Source organism: Larus michahellis, chromosome 30 (genome assembly GCF_964199755.1).
Source record: "Larus michahellis chromosome 30, bLarMic1.1, whole genome shotgun sequence".
Taxonomy (NCBI): Eukaryota; Metazoa; Chordata; class Aves; order Charadriiformes; family Laridae; genus Larus; species Larus michahellis.
In genome coordinates, this window is record NC_133925.1 from 775,904 (window position 1) to 791,044 (window position 15,141).

At 65.6% G+C, this 15,141-nt stretch overlaps 2 protein-coding genes across 3 annotated transcripts; both read right to left on the reverse strand.

Annotated features, from left to right (window-relative positions):
• Positions 1–39: 39 nt before the first annotated feature.
• LOC141735328 (CKLF-like MARVEL transmembrane domain-containing protein 5) lies at positions 40–9,032 on the reverse strand. Of its 2 annotated transcripts, none has more exons than XM_074567974.1 (5): positions 8,914–9,032; positions 2,799–2,951; positions 471–566; positions 280–364; positions 40–140 (listed from the first exon to the last, which is right to left on the reverse strand). In XM_074567974.1, the coding sequence occupies exons 1-5, from the start codon at positions 8,998–9,000 to the stop codon at positions 118–120; spliced, it is 444 nt and encodes a 147-aa protein (XP_074424075.1). In that variant the 5' UTR covers positions 9,001–9,032; the 3' UTR covers positions 40–117. The 2 variants fall into 2 exon arrangements, with proteins under 2 accessions (XP_074424075.1, XP_074424076.1); XM_074567975.1 differs by having other exon boundaries at positions 79–140; positions 280–301.
• A 1,611-nt stretch (positions 9,033–10,643) lies between these two features.
• Positions 10,644–14,405, reverse strand: PABPN1 (poly(A) binding protein nuclear 1). Its single transcript, XM_074567972.1, has 7 exons — positions 14,273–14,405; positions 13,887–14,001; positions 13,715–13,782; positions 12,946–13,052; positions 12,770–12,857; positions 12,523–12,671; positions 10,644–10,730 (listed from the first exon to the last, which is right to left on the reverse strand). The coding sequence occupies exons 2-7, from the start codon at positions 13,966–13,968 to the stop codon at positions 10,691–10,693; spliced, it is 534 nt and encodes a 177-aa protein (XP_074424073.1). The 5' UTR covers positions 13,969–14,001; positions 14,273–14,405; the 3' UTR covers positions 10,644–10,690.
• Between the last annotated feature and the right edge of the window lie 736 nt (positions 14,406–15,141).

The following is a 15,141-nucleotide window of genomic DNA, read 5'->3' on the forward strand; positions in this document are numbered from 1 at the left end:
AAATCGGGCGGGGGGGGGGGCGGGGGGGTGTGGGGCGGGGTGTGGGGCGGGGGGGGGGGGGTGCGGGGCCCCCAGGGTGCGCTGGGCCCCCCCCGTTTCGGGGGGAGGCGGTTCCGGTTAGGTGGTCTCCGGGGGATGGTCTGGAAGAGAGAGAGGAAGAGGAGGAGGAAGGTCAGAGAAGGTGGGGGCCGATGGGGGGAGGGGGAGGGGAGGAGGGGGAGGGGGAGGGGGGGGGGAGGGGGGGGCCACGCCCCGCCACGCCCCGCCCCGCCCCGTCACCTTGGGCCAGCGCCGGGGCCACCTGGGTGCGGTAGGTGACGAAGACGTCGAAGGCGAAGAGGAAGGAGAGGATGAGGCCGAAGGTCTGGGGGAGGAGAAGACCTTTGGGGGGGGGGGGGTCGGGGGGGGGGGGGGGTCGGTGGCCAAAGGGGCGGGGCCGAAGGTGGGGGGCGGGGCTTGGGGACACTCACGAAGGTGGTGGCGGCCAAAGCGTCCCGGGAGGCGGCCAGGGCCACCAGGGCCACCACGAGGAAGATGATGGTGCCGCTGACGGCCCGGAGGAGGTCCTGGGGGGGGGGGGGGGGGACACACACACCATGGGGGCGTCATGGGGGCGTTGGGGACACCGTGGGGACGTCACGGGGACGTTGGGGGCACCATGGGGATGTCACGGGACACCATGGGGACATCAGGGGACACCATGGGGACATTGGGGACACCATGGGGACATCATGGGACATCGTGGAGACACCAGGGGACACCATGGGGACATTGGGGACGTCATGGGGATGTCACGGGGACATTGGGGACACCATGGGGACATCATGGGACATCGTGGAGACACCAGGGGACACCATGGGGACATTGGGGACGTCATGGGGATGTCACGGGGACATTGGGGACACCATGGGGACATCATGGGACACCAGGGGGACATTGGGGATGTCATGGGGACATTGGGGGCACCATGGGGATGTCATGGGACACCATGGGGACATTGGGGACACCACGGGGACATTCATGGGGACACCATGGGGACACCATGGGGACATTGGGGATGTCATGGGGATGTCACAGGGACGTTGGGGGCACCATGGGGACGTCATGGGACACCATGGGGACACTGGGGATGTCATGGGGACATTGGGGGCACCATGGGGACACCATGGGGACATTGGGGACATCATGGGACACCATGGGACGTCATGGGGACACCATGGGGACATTGGGGATGTCATGGGGATGTCACAGGGACATTGGGGGCACCATGGGGACGTCATGGGACATCGTGGAGACACCAGGGGACACCATGGGGATGTCACAGGGACATTGGGGACACCATGGAGACATCGGGGACACCATGGGGACATTGGGGACACCATGGGGATGTCACTGGGACATTGGGGACATCATGGGACACCATGGGGACGTCATGGGACATCGTGGAGACACCAGGGGACACCATGGGGATGTCACAGGGACATTGGGGACACCATGGGGACATCGGGGACACCATTGGACACCATGGGGACACCATGGGGACATTGGGGACACCATGGGGATGTCACTGGGACATTGGGGACATCATGGGGACGTCATGGGACATCGTGGAGACACCAGGGGACACCATGGGGATGTCACAGGGACATTGGGGACACCATGGGGATGTTGGGGACAACATGGGGACATCATGGGACATCATGGGGACACCAGGGGAATGTCATGGGACACCATGGGGACATCAGGGGACATCATGGGGACACCATGGGGATGTCACGGGGACATTGCGGACACCATGGGGATGTCATGGGGACACCATGGGGACATTGGGGACGTCATGGGGACGTTGGGGACGTCATGGGGACACCATGGGGACATTGGGAACGTCATGGGGATGTCATGGGGACGTTGGGGGCACCATGGGGACGTCATGGGGACACCATGGGGACGTTGGGGATGTCATGGGGACGTTGGGGACGTCATGGGGACACCATGGGGACGTTGGGAACGTCATGGGGATGTCACGGGGACGTTGGGGGCACCATGGGGACGTCATGGGGACACCATGGGGACGTTGGGGATGTCATGGGGACGTTGGGGACGTCATGGGGACACCATGGGGACATTGGGAACGTCATGGGGATGTCATGGGGACGTTGGGGGCACCATGGGGATGGCATGGGGACATCATGGGGACATTGGGGATGTCATGGGGACGTTGGGGGCACCATGGGACAGCGTGGAGACACCAGGGGACACCATGGGAACACCATGGGGATGTCACTGGGACATTGGGGACACCATGGGGACATCGGGGACACCATGGGGATGTCACTGGGACATTGGGGACATCATGGGACACCATGGGGACGTCATGGGACGTCATGGGGACACCATGGGGACATTGGGGACACCATGGGACATCATAGAAACACCAGGGGACACGAGGGGACACCAGGGGGACGTCATGGGACACCAGGGGGCCATTGGGGACATCATGGGGACGTCACGGGGACATTGGGGACATCATGGGACACCAGGGGGACATTGGGGACATTGGGGACACCATGGGGACATTGGGGACACCATGGGGACCCCAGGGGACACGGGAGGGGCCACCACGGGGGAGGGGGCCACCAGAAGGCGCCGAGGTGGCCACCACCCCAGAGGGGACCCCTTGGGGGGCAGAGGTGGTGGGGGGGGGGGGGTTGTGGCCACCTACCGGGCACGGCCCGTAGCCACGGGACTGGGGGGGGGGAGGGGGGGACGGGACACGGGGGGGGGGGGTGGCCACCTACCAGGCAGGGCCCGTAGCCGCGGGGCAGGCGGGGGGGGTCCCGCAGCAGGCGCCCCCCCAGGGCCAGGGCGGCCCCCAGGGTGTGCAGCAGGGCCGGGGCCAGCGGGGGAGGGGCGGGGGCAACCAGCAGCCCCAGCAGGGCCACGGCCAGCACCTGGGGGCAGCCCCCCGGCGCCCCCCCAGTACACACCAGTACAGACCAGTGACGCCTCCCAGTGCAGCCCAGTGCTCCCAGTAACACACCAGTGCTCCCAGTGACGCCTCCCAGCGCAGCCCAGTGCTCCCAGTAACACACCAGTGCTCCCAGTGACGCCTCCCAGTGCAGCCCAGTGCTCCCAGTAACCTCCCAGTGCTCCCAGTGACACCTCCCAGTACAGCCCAGTGCTCCCAGTAACCTCCCAGTAACACACCAGTGCTCCCAGTGACGCCTCCCAGTACAGCCCAGTGCTCCCAGTGACACCTCCCAGTGCAGCCCAGTGCTCCCAGTGACCTCCCAGTGCTCCCAGTGACACCTCCCAGTACAGCCCAGTGCTCCCAGTAACCTCCCAGTACAGCCCAGTGCTCCCAGTAACGCCTCCCAGTACAGCCCAGTGCTCCCAGTAACGCCTCCCAGTGCTCCCAGTGACACACCAGTGCTCCCAGTGACGCCTCCCAGTGCAGCCCAGTGCTCCCAGTAACACACCAGTGCTCCCAGTGACGCCTCCCAGTGCAGCCCAGTGCTCCCAGTAACACACCAGTGCTCCCAGTGACGCCTCCCAGTGCAGCCCAGTGCTCCCAGTAACCTCCCAGTGCTCCCAGTGACGCCTCCCAGTACAGCCCAGTGCTCCCAGTGACACCTCCCAGTGCAGCCCAGTGCTCCCAGTAACACACCAGTGCTCCCAGTGACACGTCCCAGTACAGCCCAGTGCTCCCAGTAACACACCAGTGCTCCCAGTGACACCTCCCAGTGCAGCCCAGTGCTCCCAGTAACACACCAGTGCTCCCAGTGACACCTCCCAGTACAGCCCAGTGCTCCCAGTAACCTCCCAGTACAGCCCAGTGCTCCCAGTAACCTCCCAGTGCAGCCCAGTGCTCCCAGTGACACACCAGTGCTCCCAGTGACACCTCCCAGTGCAGCCCAGTGCTCCCAGTAACACACCAGTGCTCCCAGTAACACACCAGTGCTCCCAGTGACGCCTCCCAGTGCAGCCCAGTGCTCCCAGTAACACACCAGTGCTCCCAGTGACGCCTCCCAGTGCAGCCCAGTGCTCCCAGTAACACACCAGTGCTCCCAGTGACACCTCCCAGTACAGCCCAGTGCTCCCAGTAACCTCCCAGTACAGCCCAGTGCTCCCAGTAACGCCTCCCAGTGCTCCCAGTGACACACCAGTGCTCCCAGTGACACCTCCCAGTGCAGCCCAGTGCTCCCAGTAACCTCCCAGTGCTCCCAGTAACACACCAGTGCTCCCAGTGACGCCTCCCAGTGCAGCCCAGTGCTCCCAGTAACACACCAGTGCTCCCAGTGACGCCTCCCAGTACAGCCCAGTGCTCCCAGTAACACACCAGTGCTCCCAGTGACACCTCCCAGTGCAGCCCAGTGCTCCCAGTAACACACCAGTGCTCCCAGTAACACACCAGTGCTCCCAGTGACACCTCCCAGTGCAGCCCAGTGCTCCCAGTAACCTCCCAGTGCTCCCAGTAACACACCAGTGCTCCCAGTGACGCCTCCCAGTGCAGCCCAGTGCTCCCAGTAACACACCAGTGCTCCCAGTGACGCCTCCCAGTGCAGCCCAGTGCTCCCAGTGACCTCCCAGTGCTCCCAGTAACACACCAGTGCTCCCAGTGACACCTCCCAGTACAGCCCAGTGCTCCCAGTAACACACCAGTGCTCCCAGTGACGCCTCCCAGTACAGCCCAGTGCTCCCAGTAACACACCAGTGCTCCCAGTGACGCCTCCCAGTGCAGCCCAGTGCTCCCAGTAACACACCAGTGCTCCCAGTGCAGCCCAGTGCTCCCAGTAACACACCAGTGCTCCCAGTGACGCCTCCCAGTGCAGCCCAGTGCTCCCAGTAACACACCAGTGCTCCCAGTGACGCCTCCCAGTGCAGCCCAGTGCTCCCAGTAACACACCAGTGCTCCCAGTGACGCCTCCCAGTGCAGCCCAGTGCTCCCAGTAACACACCAGTGCTCCCAGTGACGCCTCCCAGTGCAGCCCAGTGCTCCCAGTAACCTCCCAGTAACACACCAGTGCTCCCAGTGACACCTCCCAGTACAGCCCAGTGCTCCCAGTAACACACCAGTGCTCCCAGTGACACCTCCCAGTGCAGCCCAGTGCTCCCAGTGACCTCCCAGTGCTCCCAGTGACACCTCCCAGTACAGCCCAGTGCTCCCAGTAACCTCCCAGTACAGCCCAGTGCTCCCAGTAACCTCCCAGTACAGCCCAGTGCTCCCAGTGACACACCAGTGCTCCCAGTGACACCTCCCAGTGCAGCCCAGTGCTCCCAGTAACACACCAGTGCTCCCAGTAACACACCAGTGCTCCCAGTGACGCCTCCCAGTGCAGCCCAGTGCTCCCAGTAACACACCAGTGCTCCCAGTGACGCCTCCCAGTGCAGCCCAGTGCTCCCAGTAACACACCAGTGCTCCCAGTGACACCTCCCAGTACAGCCCAGTGCTCCCAGTAACCTCCCAGTACAGCCCAGTGCTCCCAGTAACGCCTCCCAGTGCTCCCAGTGACACACCAGTGCTCCCAGTGACACCTCCCAGTGCAGCCCAGTGCTCCCAGTAACCTCCCAGTGCTCCCAGTAACACACCAGTGCTCCCAGTGACGCCTCCCAGTGCAGCCCAGTGCTCCCAGTAACACACCAGTGCTCCCAGTGACGCCTCCCAGTACAGCCCAGTGCTCCCAGTAACACACCAGTGCTCCCAGTGACACCTCCCAGTGCAGCCCAGTGCTCCCAGTAACACACCAGTGCTCCCAGTAACACACCAGTGCTCCCAGTGACACCTCCCAGTGCAGCCCAGTGCTCCCAGTAACCTCCCAGTGCTCCCAGTAACACACCAGTGCTCCCAGTGACGCCTCCCAGTGCAGCCCAGCGCTCCCAGTAACACACCAGTGCTCCCAGTGACGCCTCCCAGTGCAGCCCAGTGCTCCCAGTGACCTCCCAGTGCTCCCAGTAACACACCAGTGCTCCCAGTGACACCTCCCAGTACAGCCCAGTGCTCCCAGTAACACACCAGTGCTCCCAGTGACGCCTCCCAGTGCAGCCCAGTGCTCCCAGTAACACACCAGTGCTCCCAGTGACGCCTCCCAGTGCAGCCCAGTGCTCCCAGTAACACACCAGTGCTCCCAGTGACGCCTCCCAGTGCAGCCCAGTGCTCCCAGTAACACACCAGTGCTCCCAGTGACGCCTCCCAGTGCAGCCCAGTGCTCCCAGTAACACACCAGTGCTCCCAGTGACGCCTCCCAGTGCAGCCCAGTGCTCCCAGTAACACACCAGTGCTCCCAGTGACGCCTCCCAGTGCAGCCCAGTGCTCCCAGTAACACACCAGTGCTCCCAGTGACGCCTCCCAGTGCAGCCCAGTGCTCCCAGTAACACACCAGTCCTCCCAGTGACGCCTCCCAGTGCAGCCCAGTGCTCCCAGTAACACACCAGTGCTCCCAGTGACGCCTCCCAGTGCAGCCCAGTGCTCCCAGTAACACACCAGTGCTCCCCGTGACGCCTCCCAGTGCAGCCAGTGCTCCCAGTAACACACCAGTGCTCCCAGTGACGCCTCCCAGTGCAGCCCAGTGCTCCCAGTAACACACCAGTGCTCCCAGTGACGCCTCCCAGTGCAGCCCAGTGCTCCCAGTAACACACCAGTGCTCCCAGTGACGCCTCCCAGTGCAGCCCAGTGCTCCCAGTAACACACCAGTGCTCCCAGTGACGCCTCCCAGTGCAGCCCAGTGCTCCCAGTAACACACCAGTGCTCCCAGTGACGCCTCCCAGTGCAGCCCAGTGCTCCCAGTAACACACCAGTGCTCCCAGTGACGCCTCCCAGTGCAGCCAGTGCTCCCAGTAACACACTAGTGCTCCCAGTGACGCCTCCCAGTGCAGCCAGTGCTCCCAGTAACACACCAGTGCTCCCAGTGACGCCTCCCAGTGCAGCCCAGTGCTCCCAGTAACACACCAGTGCTCCCAGTGACGCCTCCCAGTGCAGCCCAGTGCTCCCAGTAACACACCAGTGCTCCCAGTGACGCCTCCCAGTGCAGCCCAGTGCTCCCAGTAACACACCAGTGCTCCCAGTGACGCCTCCCAGTGCAGCCCAGTGCTCCCAGTAACGCCCACCAGTGCTCCCAGTAACACCTCCCAGTAACGCCTCCCAGTGCAGCCCAGTGCTCCCAGTAACGCCCACCAGTGCTCCCAGTAACACCTCCCAGTAACGCCTCCCAGTGCAGCCCAGTGCTCCCAGTAACGCCTCCCAGTACAGCTCAGCGCTCCCAGTACAGCCCAGTGTGCCCAGTGACATCCCAGTAACACACACGAGTGCTCCCAGTGCAGCCCAGTGCTCCCAGTAACACACCAATCCTCCCAGTGACACCTCCCAGTACAGCCCAGTGCTCCCAGTGACGCCTCCCTGTACAGCCCAGTAACACCTCCCAGTAACACACCAGTGCAGCCCAGTGCTCCCAGTAACACACCAGTGCTCCCAGTACAGCCCAGTCCCCCCAAATCCCCTCCCAGTCCCCCCAATACCAGCTCCCAGTCCCTCCCAGTCCCTCCCAGCACCAGCTCCCAGCGCCTCCCAGTGCCCCCCAGTCCCTCCCAGCACCAGCTCCCAGTGCCCCCCAGTCCCTCCCAGTGCCCCCAGCACCAGCCCCATCCCTCCCAGTCCCTCTCAGTTCCCCCCAGTCCCCCCCAGTACCAGCTCCCAGTCCCTCCCAGTGCCCCCCAGTCCCTCCCAGCCCCCCCCAGTCCCAGCTCCCAGTCCCCCTCAGTGCCCCCAGTCCCTCCCAGTCCCAGCTCCCAGTCCCCCCCAGTCCCTCCCAGTCCCAGCTCCCAGCCCCCCCCAGTGCCCCCAGTCCCAGCTCCCAGTCCCTCCCAGTCCCCCCCAGTACCAGCTCCCAGTCCCTCCCAGTGCCCCCCAGTCCCTCCCAGCCCCCCCCAGTCCCAGCTCCCAGTCCCCCTCAGTGCCCCCAGTCCCTCCCAGTCCCAGCTCCCAGTCCCCCCCAGTCCCTCCCAGTCCCAGCTCCCAGCCCCCCCCAGTGCCCCCAGTCCCAGCTCCCAGTCCCTCCCAGTCCCCCCCAGTGCCACCAGTCCCTCCCAGTTCCAGCTCCCAGTCCCCCCCAGTCCCTCCCAGCCTCCCCCAGTCCCAGCTCCCAGTCCCTCCCAGTCCCTCCCAGTCCCCCCCAGTGCCACCAGTACCAGCTCCCAGTCCCTCCCAGTGCCCCCAGTCCCTCCCAGTTCCAGCTCCCAGTCCCTCCCAGTCCCCCCCAGTCCCTCCCAGCCTCCCCCAGTCCCAGCTCCCAGTCCCTCCCAGTCCCCCCCAGTGCCCCCAGTACCAGCTCCCAGTCCCCCCCAGTGCCCCCAGTCCCTCCCAGTTCCAGCTCCCAGTCCCTCCCAGTGCCCCCAGTACCAGCCCCATCCCTCCCAGTGCCCCCAGTACCAGCTCCCAGTCCCCCCCAGTACCCCCCAGTCCCTCCCAGTGCCCCCAGTTCCAGCTCCCAGTCCCTCCCAGTGCCCCCAGTCCCTCCCAGTTCCAGCTCCCAGTCCCTCCCAGTGCCCCCAGTACCAGCTCCCAGTCCCTCCCAGTCCCCCCAGTCCCTCCCAGTACCCCCAGTCCCAGCTCCCAGTCCCCCCCAGTGCCCCCAGTCCCTCCCAGTTCCAGCTCCCAGTCCCTCCCAGTGCCCCCAGTATCAGCTCCCAGTCCCCCCCAGTGCCCCCAGTCCCTCCCAGTGCCCCCAGTCCCTCCCAGTGCCCCCAGTCCCAGCTCCCAGTCCCCCCCAGTGCCCCCAGTCCCTCCCAGTTCCAGCTCCCAGTCCCTCCCAGTGCCCCCAGTACCAGCTCCCAGTCCCCCCCAGTACCCCCCAGTCCCTCCCAGTCGCCCCCAGTACCAGCTCCCAGTCCCTCCCAGTGCCCCCCAGTCCCTCCCAGTACCAGCTCGGCCACCAGCAGCAGCCCCCGGGGGGTTCGCAGCACTCCCAGGTCCAGCGGCCCCGGGGGGGGCTCGGGCTCCGTCCCCATGGCGGGACTGGGAGGGACTGGGATGAACTGGGAGGGACTGGGATGAACTGGGAGGGACTGGGACACGTGGGCGGGCGGTGACAGGCGCCACCAGGACGGGGACAAAGGGACATTGTGCCGGGGGGGGGGTGTGGGGGGTGTGGGGGGGTGTGGAACTGGGAGGGGAGGGGGATGTAACTGGGCCAAACTGGGGGCACTGGGAACGCCCCCCCCCCAACTCCTGGAGACCCCCAACGTCACCTGGAGACCCCCAACGTCTCCTGGAGACCCCCAACGTCTCCTGATCTCCTGGAGACCCCCAACGTCACCTGGAGACCCCCAACGTCTCCTGATCTCCTGGAGACCCCCAACGTCACCTGGAGACCCCCAACGTCTCCTGATCTCCTGGAGACCCCCAACGTCACCTGGAGACCCCCAACGTCTCCTGGAGACCCCCAACGTCTCCTGATCTCCTGGAGACCCCCAACGTCTCCTGATCTCCTGGAGACCCCCAACGTCTCCTGGAGACCCCCAACGTCTCCTGATCTCCTGGAGACCCCCAACGTCTCCTGGAGACCCCCAACGTCCCCTGATCTCCTGGAGACCCTCAACGTCACCTGGAGACCCCCAACGTCTCCTGGAAAACCTCAGTATCTCCTGACCTCCTGGAGAGCCTCAACGTCTCATGGAGACCCTCAACGTCTCTTGATCTTTCCAAAACCCTCAACGTCTTCCAGAGAACCTCAACGTCTCCCGGAGAACCTCAACGTCCCTTGATCTTTTGGAAACCCTCAACGTCTCCTGGAGAACCTCAACGTCTCCAGACCCCGTGGAGCCCCTCAACGTCTCCAGACCCCGTGGAGCCCCTCAACGTCTCCAGGCCTCGTGGAGCCCCTCAACGTCTCCAGGCCTCGTGGAGCCCCTCAACGTCTCCAGGCCTCGTGGAGCCCCTCAACGTCTCCAGACCTCGTGGAGCCCCTCAACGTCTCCTGGAGCCCCTCAACGTCTCAAGATCTCGTGGAGCCCCTCAACGTCTCCAGACCTCGTGGAGCCCCTCAACGTCTCCAGACCTCGTGGAGCCCCTCAACGTCTCCAGGCCTCGTGGAGCCCCTCAACGTCTCATGGAGCCCCTCAACGTCTCCCGGAGCGCCCCCCCCGTGCCCCGGAGCCCCCCCATCCCGAGTCACCACAGAGACACCAGGTTTTCTCCCCCCCCCGGGGTCCACTTTTATTAACCCCTCCCCCTCCCCTCTCCAAAAAAACCCGCCCCCCCCACCACCGACCAAACCAACCAATCGGGTCCCTCCTTCCCCCTCAACCCACCCACCCCCCCCCACCAATGATGTGGGCGGGGGGCCGCCGCCCCCCCATAGAGCCCGCCCCCTTTTTAGGGGGGGGGTGTCGTGTCCCCCCTCCGCCCCACCCCACCCCACGGCGACGTCCCGTCCCCTCCGGCTCCGCCACCTGCAACGATAAAGACACTCAAATCCTTGGGGGGGGGGGGTTGGGTGGGTGGGTGGGGGGGGGTGGGGAGGGGGAAAAAGAAGGGGGTGGGGGGAGGGGCGAGAGGGGGAGGGGCCAGGCCCCACCCCCCACCCCCCCAAAAACATGGCGGCGGCGTCCGACGGCGGCGGATTTTGGGGGGGGGGGTGTTGTGTTGTGTCCCCCGTTTCCCCCCCCCCCCCCTCTTTCCCCCCAAAAATTGTCCCCCCTAATAGGGGGAGTACCATGAGGTGGCTCTGGCCCGGCCCCTGCAGGAAGAAAAAGGGGGCGGGGTCATCACGGTGGATCACGTGACCGTCACGGCGGACCACGTGACCACCACGGAGGACCATGGGGCCACCCCTGTGGGCCAGCGGGAAAGAGCCGAGGGATCCCTGGGGGGAGCAAAGCACCCTGGAGGACCTCGGGGGGCTTTGGGGGAGCAAGGAACCCTGGGAGAAACATGGAGGACCCAGGAACCCCCCACTCAGCGCAGCCCGCAGGACCCCAACCACCGTCTGGAGGACCTCAACCACCTCCAGGAGCATCCAACAGCCCCCAACCCACCTTGGAGAACCCCAACCCCCTCCCGGAGAACCTCAACCCACCTTGGAGAACCCCAACCCCCTCCTGGAGAACCTCAACCCCACCTTGGAGAACCCCAACCCCCTCCTGGAGAACCCCAACCCCACCTCCTGAAGGACCCAACACACCTTGGAGAACCCCAACCCCCTCCTGGAGAACCTCAACCCCACCTTGGAGAACCCCAACCCCACCTCCTGAAGGACCCAACACACCCTGGAGAACCTCAACTCCCTCCTGGAGACCCCAACACACCTTGGAGAACCCCAACACACTTTGGAGAACCCAACACACCTTGGAGAACCCCAACCCCCTCCTGGAGAACCCCAACCCCCTCCTGGAGAACCCGAACACACCTTGGAGAACCCCAGCCCCCTCCTGGAGAACCCGAATACACCTTGGAGAACCCCAACCCCCTCCTGGAGAACCTCAACCCCCTCCTGGAGAACCCAACACACCTTGGAGAACTCCAACCCCCTCCTAGAGAACCTCAACCCACCTTGGAGAACCCCAACCCCACCTCCTGAAGGACCCCAATCCCCTCCTGGAGAACCCAACACACCTCGGAGAACCTCAACCCCACCTTGGAGAACCCCAGCCCCCTCCTGGAGAACCTCAACCCACCTTGGAGAACCCCAACCCCCTCCTAGAGAACCTCAACCCCACCTTGGAGAACCCCAGCCCCCTCCTGGAGAACCCCAGCCCCCTCCTGGAGAACCCAACACACTTTGGAGAACCCCAACCCCCTCGCGGAGAACCCGAACACACCTTGGAGAACCCCAACCCCACCTCCTGAAGGACCCCAATCCCCTCCTGGAGAACCCAACACACCTTGGAGAACCCCAACCCCCTCCTGGAGAACCTCAACCCACCTTGGACAACCCCAGCCCCCTCCTGGAGAGCCTCAACCCACCTTGGAGAACCCCAACCCCTTCCTGGAGAACCTCAACCCACCTTGGAGAACCCCAACCCCCTCCCGGAGAACCCAACACACCTTGGAGAACCCCAACCCCCTCCCGGAGAACCTCAACACACTTTGGAGAACCCCAACCCCCTCCTGGAGAACCTCAACCCACCTTGGAGAACCCCAACCCCCTCCTGGAGAACCTCAACCCACCTTGGACAACCCCAGCCCCCTCCTAGAGAACCTCAACCCACCTTGGACAACCCCAGCCCCCTCCTAGAGAAGCCCAATCCCCTCCTGGAGAACCCAACACACCTTGGAGAACCCCAACCCCACCTTGGAGAACCCCAACCCCACCTCCTGAAGGACCCCAATCCCCTCCTGGAGAACCCAACACACCTCGGAGAACCTCAACCCCACCTTGGAGAACCCCAGCCCCCTCCTGGAGAACCCCAACCCCCCTCAACCGCGTCTTGAGGAACCTCCGCACCCCTCAGCCCCCCTCGGAGAACCTCGGTGGCCTCCTGGAGACCGCCAAGAGCCCTCGGCCCCCCCGGAGGCCCCCAGCCCCCCACCTGTACGCCCGCCCGCGGGGCCGGCTGTAGCCGCTGTAGAAGCGGGCGCGGGTCGCGCTGTAGCCGCCGCCGCGGCCCCGGTAACGGCTACGGGGGAAACCCCGGTCTGTCGTGCTGATGCCGGGCCGGTTGGTTCGTTTGGGGATCACCTTAACGAAGCGAAGGGACGGACGATTAGAGACGGGAGGTGGGGGGGGGGGGGGGCCGCGCCCCCGCCTTCGTTTAGGCTCTTTAATTAAAGCCCCACCTTAATTTGCCGCCCGCGGAAGAGGGACTCGTCAAGCGCCATCGACGTCCGCACCGACTCCTTGTCGGAGAACTCGATGTAGGCGAACCTGGAGCAAGGAGGGGGGGGAAACGGGCGTGGTAGGGCGTGGCAGGGGCGTGGCCGGCCCCCCCGCCCCGCCCCGTGATGTCACTCACCCCTTGGGGTGGCCGCTGTACTTGTCGCAGAGGATGGTGACGCGGTTGACGGAGCCGCAGCCGTGGAAATGGGCCTCCAGCTCCTCCGCCGTGGCCCCATAGTCCACCTGGGGGGGGGGGGAAGGGGGTTTTGGGGGGGTAAATTGGGGTTTGGAGAGAAGAAAAGGGTGGGGGGGCCCGGGGGGGGGGTGGAAGTGGGTAAAAGGGGCGTTTGCAGGGAAAAAAGGGGCGTCGGGGAAAAAAAAAGGGGGTTGAAAAGGGTTTGGGGGGAAAAAAGGGGGCTTGGGGGCGAAAAAAGGGGGGGGAAGGGGGTTTGGGGGGGACAAAGGGGCGTTGAGGGGGGTTTGGGGGGGTAAAAAGGGGGTTTGGGGGGGTAAAAAGGGGGAGAAAAGGAGAGGCGGCGGAAGAAAGGGGGGTTTTCAGGGAAACAAAAAAAGGGGGTTGGGAGGGGAAAGGGGGGGGAAGGGGGATTTGAGGTGAAAAAGTGGGGTTTTGGGGGGGGGGTTGTAGAGAGGGAAAGGGGGAGCTCGGGGGGGGTTGGAGGGGGGGGAAAGGGCGGGGAAAAAAGGGGGGACCAGGGAGGTTTTGGGGGGGAAAAGTGGGGGGTAAAAGGGAGATCGAGGGAGTAAAAGGGGGCGGGGAGGGGGGTATAAAAGGGAAGGGGGTCGGGGGGGGAAAAAGGGGGTTTGGGGGGGGGGGGGGAAAGGAGGTTTGGGGGGTCCCGGATGGCTGGCTCCCCCCGTGTCCCCCCCCCCCGCGCCGTGCTCACGTTGCCCACGTAGATGGAGCGAGCGTCCGCTTCCATTTTCTCCTCCAGGGACATGATGACCGGGCCGGCTGTGGGACGCACACAGAGATTTTGGGAAGGGGGGGGGGTCCCGGGGGGGTCCCAGGCGTGTGGGGACGGCTCCCCCCCCCTCCCCATCTTTCCCCCTACTCACCGTTGCCCGGGGGGGGGCTCATGTTCATCTGTTTCTCCACTTCGTTCTGCAGCTCTTTGAGTTTTTCCGCCTCTTCCTCCATCTCCCGCACCCGGGCCTTGATGGCCTCCAGCTCCTGGGGGGGGGGGGGGATCGGGGGGGGGGGGCAAAGATCAGGGGGTCGAGGGGTGAGGGGGAGTCCATGTGCTCAAGGCCACCCCCCCCCCCCACGTGACCCTGGACCCCATCCCAACTCCCCAGATCCCTCCAATTCCACCCCCCACGTGACCAAGGCCCCCCCCCCCCCCCCATCACGCGTCCCCGGAGCCCCCCTCCCGCCATCCCCTCACCCCACGTGACCTCAGCCCCCTCCCCCCCCCCCCCCCCAAACGCTGTTTCTTGCTCACCGGGTCCTCGATGGCGGAATCCCCCGGGTCCCCGTCCCCCAAACCCGCTTCCTCCTCCAACTCCTCGGGCCCTTCGTGAGGCGGATGCGGGGCAGCTGCGGCGGCGGCGGCGGCGGCGGCGGTAACGGCGGCGGCTCCCCCAGGCCCGGTCCCCCCCGGGCCGCCCCCCCCCCCCCGCTGCCCCCCCACCCCCTCCTCCTCCTCCTCCCCGGCCTCCCCCTCCCCTCCCGCGGCTGCCCGCCTCGCCTAACGCCGCCGCCGCCGCTTCCTCCTGCCCCGCCGCCGCTCCCAGCCCGTTGCCGTAAGGCGGCCCCGAGTCTCCGGTCCCGTTGCCGGAACCACCGGTTCCTCCGGTGCCGGCTCCGGCCGCCTCAGCCCCGCGCTGCCCCGCGCCGCCGCCCCGCAGCGCCGCCATGGCCGCCCGCCCGCCCGTCTGGCCGCAGGGCGCATGCGCCGCCCAGCGGGGAAGGAGGAGGGCGGGGACAAGCGAGGCGGCAGCCAATAGTGTGGCGCGCAGCGGAGGAGGGGGCGGGATTACGGAGGCGGCGGCCAATGGCGAGGCGCGCCGCGGCGAAGGGGCGGGGCACGCAGCGGCGGGCGGCGGCCAATGGCGAGGCGCGCCGCGGCGAAGGGGCGGGGCGCGCTCTTAAAGGCGCCGCCGGCCCCGCTGCCGTTCCATTCACGGCTTTAAAAATCTGGGTTTTACTTGTTTTTATTCATTTTTAGCCATAGTTTACCTCATAAATTCGCCGCTTTTAGCCGTTTTGGCGCATTTCAGGCCTTTACGCGCGCTGATAACCCACCTGCTACCCGATTTAACGGGGGGAACCCAACCCCGCGGCTCAACAGCCCCGAATCCCGTTGATTAC

Excerpts from the sequence above, each read along its gene's own strand:
- PABPN1 (XM_074567972.1), bottom strand. The coding sequence starts at position 13,968 with ATGGAGGAAGAGGCGGAAAAACTCAAAGAGCTGCAGAACGAAGTGGAG. Across the intron at positions 12,858-12,945 it reads TACAGCGGCCACCCCAAGGG|GTTCGCCTACATCGAGTTCT; the intron begins GTGAGTGACATC and ends TCCTTGCTCCAG. Across the intron at positions 12,672-12,769 it reads TCCGCGGGCGGCAAATTAAG|GTGATCCCCAAACGAACCAA; the intron begins GTGGGGCTTTAA and ends CGCTTCGTTAAG.
- LOC141735328 (XM_074567974.1), bottom strand. The coding sequence starts at position 9,000 with ATGGGGACGGAGCCCGAGCCCCCCCCGGGGCCGCTGGACCTGGGAGTG. Across the intron at positions 2,952-8,913 it reads TGCTGCTGGTGGCCGAGCTG|GTGCTGGCCGTGGCCCTGCT; the intron begins GTACTGGGAGGG and ends GGCTGCCCCCAG. Across the intron at positions 365-470 it reads CTTTGGCCGCCACCACCTTC|ACCTTCGGCCTCATCCTCTC; the intron begins GTGAGTGTCCCC and ends CTCCTCCCCCAG.